Consider the following 8,969-nt stretch of genomic DNA (forward strand, 5'->3'; position numbering starts at 1 on the left):
TTGGTTGATGTACTTCATGTTCTGAATATACAAAGAACCTGGTTTTTGTTGGTTGGACAGATGGTTTAGCAGGGTCTGCAAGTGAGGTTTAATCCTCAAGGATGTTTTGTGGAAGACTTCAAAAATAAGTGTCGCTTAGTTGTTGCAAAGGGTAAGAGAAATGGCAAGATGTTTACTTTGGATGTGAACATGCCTAAGATAAAGGCAACTATGTTTGCTCATGGAATAGGTGTCATTGCAGATATTGATATATGGCATAAGCGCATTGGTCATGTGAATGTATAGCGACAACTGAAGTCTATGCAGGTCCAAAATATTATTGTAGGTTTGCCAATGTTTGCTCATGGAATAGGTGTCATTGCAGATATTGACATATGGCATAAGCGCAATGGTCATGTGAATGTATAGCAAGACTAAAGTCTATGCAGGTCCAAAATATTGTTGTAGGTTTGCCAAAGCTAAAGTTGACGGTATGCTGGAGCCTGAGTAGATGAACATAGCTCTTCAATGGTGACCCAAAGTTCAAGCTCGGTCTCGACATTGTTGACTGACTCCTTTCCCTTCCATGAAGACTTCAAGGTGCCGTTCTTCTCGTCAACCTACTTCTTTCTATAGTCTTTGATAGCGTGACCCTTCTTGTCACACTAATAACAACTCCCTTGAAACTTCTTCTTCTTCTCATAAGAAGATGTTGTGCCTTTGCCTTTATAGCATTGGCCGAAAATGCAGCATCACTACCATCATCTCACAGGTCTTCAGTCGCATTTCCTCCTCAAGTAGCATAGCACTAAATTCTTCAAATGATAAAGATGGTACTCTAACCTAAGTGTTTAGTGATGTAGCCAAGCCGTCATACTTCTGTGGGAAGAATTCAGATGCACCTTTTGATCTTGATCCTACAAAAGAAGGGGACATTAACCAATTGGTTTAAAACTCCTTAAAAGACATTGAAGAGGATGCAGAAGTGTTCCTTGAAATTGATCTTTTTTGGGCTAGGGATCTAGCTGAGGATGATAGAATAGATGATGATCTATGACTTTGCAATATTCATTGATTTTAGTATACATATGTAAGGTTTCACTACTGTCTCATCGTCGACATGCTTGCACAACATCTTTTATTGATAGTTTAATCTTGAAATATTAGAATATAGTGATATTTTTATTTTTCACACTGAAATACACATTTTTAATATTGCAAATGAGCCAAAAAGGACCAAATCTAGTAATTTTGATTGTAAGTATGACTACACTTGTTTTTTTTTAAATTTCCCTATATTATTACGGATGCAAATACAACCGTTGATACCGGTGCAAATATTTGTGCTCATACCAATGCTCATACCGGTGCCCATAAAACTGGCATCCTTTGTAGTGCTTTACTAGGGCTTTACCACCACATATACTGGCACTCGTCATTTATGCCGATATATGTCGGTAACCCAATGATATATTGATAATAAAGAACAGCTAGTACCTGAAGTGGATTACCAACATACCATTACACACAGTGGCAACACTTATAGCCAATAACTTTTGACCTTTAAGAACCATCCAAGAGAAAATTTCAGATGGATACCTGAGCAATTCTTTCACAATTACCCAGATCTCATCTGTCCATACAACCAAATATGCAACTAAGGATAGCTATCCCAATCTGAGCAAAAGGGATGCTAGCTACACACCTCTATGGTCGATTAGGGATGCTTGTGACACCATTGTATTACCTATGATACGTGGGTCACTCCACATGCATGGACAATATATGCATGATTGGTATTGACTTGTTGTATTTTTGTGTGCCTAGCTATTGAGACCGAGAAAGAAAAATATCTAGGAGAAAAGAGAACTACTAAAGAGGAGCTAGCAAGAGAGGCAAAGAGATCTAAAAAGGACCAGGAAAAGGCTACCAATTAAAAGGCCAAGAAGAAGAAAAAGGAGAAGGAAAGCAAAGAAAAAGAGAGAACGCAGAAAGAAAATCTCAAAAGAGGCAAAAAGGAAAGTTTGAGAAAAGGCAGAGAAGAAAGCAAGAGGAGAGGCAAGAAGGAATGCCGAGGAGGAAGAAAAAATTAAAGCTGGTCAAAAAAGCAAAAAAAAAGAACAAACTCAAGAAGAGAGACAGAGAGAAGAATATCAAACAGAGGAAGAATTTAAAAGAGACTAGAGAGAGAGAGAGAGAGAGAGAGAGAGAGAGAGAGAGAGAGAGAGAGAGAGAGAGAGAGAGAGAGAGAGAGAGAGAGAAGCAAAGTAGAAGCAGACATGCCACACAAATATCAACTCAGGAAAAGCTTGATAAAGAGAGGGAAAATTTACAAAAGGCTTTGTAAAGGTTAGATTAAGCAAGGAAGGATGAAAATAGAATTAAAGAGATCACTCCATAAAAGCCTCAATAGTAGGTACAAACCAAAAGTTTAGAACAACAAATAATGAGAGAGGCCTAGGCAAGTCATAGAAAGAAGCAAGAGGCCGAGAACAAGAGAGAAGAGAAGCAAAAAAGGGAGCCCGTAAATAGGCAGAACAAATAGTTTAGCAGGGCACAAGAAAAAGAAGCAGAGCAAAAGGCACAAGAATAGAGGCTACAAAGAGAAAAAGTAGAACAAATAGCTCAATAGGGGCACAAGAAAAAGAAGCAGAGCAAAAGGCACAAGAATAGAGGCTACAAAGAGAAAAAGTAGAAGCAGAAGACGAGAGTGATGTGCTAGAGCATTTTGCAAGTATTTTGAGGCCTGTCAACTCGTTGGTAAGAAAGATCTCAATGGAAATCTTTTACATCCTACTTTTGCCTTGATAGCTTTTTAGAGATGAGGAATAGATTTTGTAGATCCAATGCTAACCACATTTTTCAGGAGGAATAGCTATATCTTGGTGGCCACAAACTACTTCACCAAATGGACCGAGGCCTTGCCTACTTCAAAGTGTGATGCTACTAGAGTAGCAAAGTTTATCATTAGCAACATATGTGCCATATTTGGATGCTGGGCTTAAAAATAGTCTCCAATCAGGGTACACATTTCATAGGAGAAGGGAACTCTCGGTGAAACACTCGATCAAGGTACATATTTCACAATAGAGGTGGTGGAAAAGCTCTTGGAAAAACACTTAAGGCGGTGATGAAAATTTCAATGAAACACGAGAGAAGCACTTCTTATTATCCCTAGGTTAACGGGTAGAACCACGAAGACCAATGAAATTCTTTGTGACATTTTGAAAAAAATGTTCGTTGTTCGGTGATAGAAGAAATTGGGATAAACTCGTAGTACCGGCACTTTGGGCTTATAACACTACTCATATGGTAAACCACCGAATACACACCCTCTAAGTTAAGGTATGGAAATGAAGCCCTCATGCCCTTAGAATATGAACTCCCTACCTTGAAGATGATGTTGTAGCATAAAATTGATGATGCATTCTTATAATAAAGTGGCTATGTAGCTTTAACTTTTTTAATATAGAGTTGTAACAAGTTATAGTATTTATAAGATTTTTACACTTATATTTTGGATTAAGATAGACCTAATTGCAATGCATTTTTATTGTGCATGATGTTCATGTTTTTAGAGAGGCATTTATCTCCTTCTATGTGAAACTTGAGTCCATCTTAAATAATGCTAAGAGAAACAATGCATGATCTATGGACTAATGTTGACACGAGTCTTTACGATTGAGAGATAATTGAAAATGGTACCAAACTTAACATGGCATTGATGTTAGGAATGCAAAAGGAAGGAAGAGTTTTTAGAACCTAATTTGCACTTACATTTTTGAGTTGTGTACTTTACATGGTAGATGGTTTGAGTGCAGTCACATGAACTTTTGGGTCACAAACCACGCAAGCTTGGCGGAAGATGAGATCCATGGCACTGTTTGGCTCTGCTTCTATGTGCTTACTTTGCTTATTCCAAAGATGGATTGCAAGGGAGTCATTGATCATGTGAAGAACTTGCAAGGAGTGGTTAGCTTGGAAGGCTTTGTGTACTTGCTTCCAATCAAGGGGGTAGAAGGCTAGAGTTGGCAATACTTTGTATGGCATTGTATCATGGCCATGGCTAGTAGTCTTCTTTCTCCAATTGGCGGTTTTTTTAACTACCCTTGATACTAAATAAGGGCCGTTGTGCCCCCATTTATTGCCGTTGAAAGTGAGGCAGAATTCTTGGATGAAGGCGAGAAGCAAGGGGTGTTTTCTATGGAAGGCCATGACAGCATTATTGAGACGGCTCCATCTTCCTGCTTTTTCCATGGTTTGGGCACCAATGACATTGATAGGGTATGATGGGAAGCGATGCAAGAGGATGACATCGGCGTCCATGTAGATGCCTCCATATTTGTAGAGGGCAGCTAATCTGAGCAGGTTAGAAAGGTTTTGGGAGAGGAAGATTCTGCCTGGGTCGATCTTGCCTTGGCGAAGCTTATGAAACCACGTTAGGGCGGCGGTGTTGGCAAACAAGAAGGGCAGGTCGGGAGCTATGGCGGCCACCCTAAAGCCTCTCTCAAGCAATGGCAGAAGCAGGAGCTTGCCTTGGCGTGAGTCTAAGGAGCGAGACAGTATCACAAGGCACGCTTTGGGGTGGGTTTTGAAGACGCTCTCCATGGAGAGACGATCACGCGGGCCGAAAGAAGCCGTGGGTGATATCCAAGTGAAGAAGAAAAGCTCATCATCACAAGGCCTGCGCAGCTGCAGGTGCTGCTGATCATCGCCATAGCCACCAGCGATATCAATATCACTACTCTCATTTTGATTGTTGCGAGGCGGGTTGCTTCCAGATCCTTCCAGAAAGGCCTTCATTCTCATAGGAAACTTCTTGGACAAGTCGTCTGACTGCAGTATAGGAAAATTCTTCCAGTGTCGCATGAGCCATTTCGCCCTTCTCCTCCCCCTTTGGCTCAGCTTCATTGAAGGAACGGAGCTCGTTATATCATGAGGAGGAACCCTAATATGTGCTTCTACTGCATAAGGTTTAAATGCTTCCTGCTGCAGTGCTAGCGATGTGTGATTGCTTCCATGCAACGCCGTTACAGGCGCAGTTGTTGATAAGGGCACATGATGCACAATGGTGGGCTGCAAGTCCGCCATGGTTGTTGCCAAATCAAGCTGCGGATGAGAACCCTCATCGCAGACGACGAGCTTGCAGGGGGAGAGATCTGCTAATGTCAGAGATGAATGGAATGACAAAATGGCATGAATTGCTGTGACTGCGCAGACGAAGCTCCCAATAATATACACACCACCTGCACCAGCACCAGCACCCGCCTTGGTCCTTGATATAGATGGCATCGGGCCAGATCTCACCGACTGCATGGTAAGATCTGCTCGCAATTAAGGGCATGGCTTTCTGTACGATGACGACGACGACAAAGAGACCAAGCGCATACCTCCATTACTCCTCCATGATCAACCCTATCGCTTCTGTCCATATGTTAAGCTCCAAGTCAACCATACCACGCACACGAGTAGCCCTTTCCAACCATTAGACGACCTTGCATATCTCTATTTCAAGGCCCCACTACCATCGTGCATCAGTGTTCGAAAAAAACCCGGGTTTAGTGTAATTTGCATCTGCAACTTCTGAAAATTACCTTCAAATTTTTAACTTGAAGGTACAAAAACCTGCAAAATTTGGGAAATTTTAGAAGGAAAACCTCCAAAATTTGAGAAATTCTTCAATTAATAATTTCCCAAATTTCTAATGAAGGTTTTTAACTTTTTGGCAAAATTATTTTTTTCGAACACTGTCGTGCATAGGCCCAAGAGCTCCCAAAATTCCTTAATGCCAATCACATTTAAGGAATCTAATAGCTAACCTAGTAGAAAAATTATGCCTCTCTCTAGATAAGGCTCTTTCTTTCCATGAGGAACACACAGGGGTGGGCCACCCTCATGACTATGTGACACACCATGTTTCAGGAGGGATCTATGGTTGGAAAGAGGCATCGCAATCAGTATTGAATCTATGGTTGGAAAGAGCCACAATGGACATGCTCCGGAGGAGAAAGGTCCTAGTCTAATCCACCTACTTATTATCCCCACCCCTTGATAGGCAAGGCTGCATATCTCCATTAGTGTGGCACATGCCCTATTGTGGGGTTAGTGGCCATCTTTACTTTGAAATAGTGTTTAACAATATAATAAAGCCCATTTCTATATTAACACTCATAAACTACATGCTCTATTACATATTCACCCTGTTGGGCTTAAAATCCAAATTCATATCCTTCTTCTTTAGTTATTACAACCAAACTTTATATTCTTTTAATTAATTTGTGTGTTTAAAAAAACACCTTTATGGCTTGGTGTGGATGACAAATAACCGTAACTCTAGTTTCTAGATTTGTAAGAGAGTATTTAAGGAGACCTTTAGGATTAGGTGGTCTCAAATGGTGGTAAACCTGTAACCAATTGGTATTTATTTAATACTAGAAGAAAACGTGGCTAGATAATTATGAGAGGTAAGTGGCAGTGATTAGCTTCCTTTCTTGGAGATTCTGAAGCATTTGATAAAAGAATTGGCTAATGTGATATGTAAGACATCACTAAAATGTTATACTTCAAGGTTAACATTTGTTGTAATCCTATGCTTAACTTGATCTATTTTACTTCATCAGGATTTACAGGCTAGGAAGTATAGTACATGCACAAATGCACAAAGTGGCATAGGAGAACTCACACATACATTTGTACACGAACATGGTGCAAGACTAAGAAACAACTTTGAGCTGTCATGGAAGCTACATAGTGACTAGGTACTGTAGAGTACTTATATATAATAAAAAAACCCTTCTAATTCTAGGACTCTATAGAGTCTTGTTGTACGCTATCCCAATTTCTTAACGACTCCTCCTTATCTCAATTTGTAGGCATTAAAGGGGTCCCAAGGGATGTGCCTTAATGTATAATTCATATTTTGTACTTGAATGCCTAATGGGCCCAATCCTCATCTTTTGTCGATCCTTGGAGGTTAAATATTTTCAATCAGCATCACCAAGCTCAAATGAGCAGGTGATAAACCCAATGTTTTATTCTTCATCACTTTATTACAACTTGGGTTTCTTCTCTTACACCATACCCTGCCACCATCAAGCTCTTCTGAAAAATCTAAAAATATTCTAAAAGGCTACTACTCTTCTCCTTGTTTTTTACTCTTGTTCCCATAGAATCCTTACTCGACTAAGCACTCCACATAAAGCATTTGTGCACTTACCAGAACCTAAGGATATAATCCATCCATAAGGAACATAGGTACACCACAAATGTCAAAAGCTTCTCAGTGCTTCAAAGAAGTAACTCATGGTTTTTTTTGAACATGATCGCTTGCTACACACCATAGCACAACAAAAATATATGTGAAAAACATACGTCAACATCCTTCTAGGTGCATTTTTGAATGGGGGGACCATGGTTGACAAAAGCCTAGTCCATGGTATGGGCCATCTCTTGGATAAGCCTAGATGGCTCATCTCCTGGATTCCCTTGAAAGGTACATGCACAAACAATTGTATTCAATGATGCTAGCCCATCTCTTGGATTCCCTGTGCATGCACAAACAACTATACTCAATGATGCTATATCCATTTTTAATAACCTAACCTTGTCAATATAACCAACCCCTTTAATGACAACCTCATCATGGCTAATCTTCTCTTAAAAAATCTAAAAAAATATTGAGGAAAGCATTACAAAAGGCAAAGAGACCAGATTAGTAAGGGAGTTTGAAAAAATCTCAATTGCCATTTGCAAGATACAAAGGATGGGGCATGGTGAACCCTTTTAAGCTTTTATCAAAACTAGCCCATCTGATACATCGTTGGAAAGCTCTTAAAGAGTAGGTTCTAAATCCACATCCTTAAACAACTTTGGATTTGGTATGCTGAAGATACACTAAAAAGTATATGTAAAAGAAAATTCCCAAATTAATGGGATTTTCCCAAACTCCCAAATATGAGAGAGTTGAAAATATCACATGATGGAGGAGAACACCCATGGGCACACCACATAGCCCATGCATGACACCTACATTAATCACCAAGGGCTTTGTAATTCATAAACACACCATGCATAAATTTAGTTATTCATAATAGTTAGCACTTGCACTAAGCCTCACGTTAATCGATAGCTATCTATGTACATCTTTAGATGGAGGGACCATATGGGAAAAAGCCAAAGGGTAAAAAATTTATAAGTGAGGGCATGACTAGGTCCTCCTTTATTACAAGGCTAAATTAAAAGGTACTAATCTAGACAAAGAGGAGTTCAAGATAAGGAAGAAGGGGCACAATAGTTAAAGAAGAACCAAAATAGAAAAAGACCTTAGAACACAAGAAAAAAAGTGCAAATTGCTAGGCATATGAAGGAGGAGAGGAACAAGCAGAAGAAAGATAAAAAGGAAGCTAAAAATAAAGTGTAGAGGCTACATGAGAAGGAATGGAACAACGTGGTTGCAGCAGTAAGGTTACATGAGAAGGAATGGAACAACGTGGTTGTAGCAGTAAGGTTGTAATAATAGGGCTGCAGCAAATAGTATATATAGAGAAGCAATAAAAAGAGGTCGAGAAAGAGGCCAGGGTTATGGATTATGGGAAAGAGAACCCCAACAAGGATAGTAGAAACCCTAGTATAACTAAAAACCCAATAGCTGAGCAAGTTGGCACTAGTGGTGGAGAGAAAGCCAAGTTGGCACTAGTGGTGGAGAGAAAGCCAAGTTGACACTAGTGGTGGAGAGAGAGGCCAGGGTTATGGATTATGGGAAAGAGAAGCCCAACAAGGATAATAGAAACCCTAGTATAACTAAAAACCCAATAGCTGAGCAAGTTGGCACTAGTGGTGGAGAGAAAGCCAAGTTGGCACTAGTGGTCGAGAAAGAGGCCAGGGTTATGGATTATGGGAAAGAGAACCCCAACAAGGATAGTAGAAACCCTAGTATAACTAAAAACCCAATAGCTGAGCAAGTTGGCACTAGTGGTGGAGAGAAAGCCAAG

At 40.0% G+C, this 8,969-nt stretch overlaps 1 protein-coding gene across 1 annotated transcript; it reads right to left on the reverse strand.

Moving 5' to 3' along the window:
* Positions 1-3,774: 3,774 nt before the first annotated feature.
* Positions 3,775-5,271, reverse strand: LOC147622176 (uncharacterized protein At4g19900-like). Its single transcript, XM_086823561.1, has one exon. It carries the CDS (start codon positions 5,269-5,271, stop codon positions 3,775-3,777), a length of 1,497 nt encoding a protein of 498 aa, XP_086679687.1.
* Positions 5,272-8,969: the final 3,698 nt, after the last annotated feature.

The sequence above is a fragment of the Cibotium barometz genome, chromosome 29 (genome assembly GCF_041138505.1).
Source record: "Cibotium barometz isolate CiBa-2024 chromosome 29, ASM4113850v1, whole genome shotgun sequence".
NCBI classification, from domain to species: domain Eukaryota; kingdom Viridiplantae; phylum Streptophyta; class Polypodiopsida; order Cyatheales; family Cibotiaceae; genus Cibotium; species Cibotium barometz.

Excerpts from the sequence above, each read along its gene's own strand:
- LOC147622176 (XM_086823561.1), bottom strand. The coding sequence starts at position 5,271 with ATGCCATCTATATCAAGGACCAAGGCGGGTGCTGGTGCTGGTGCAGGT.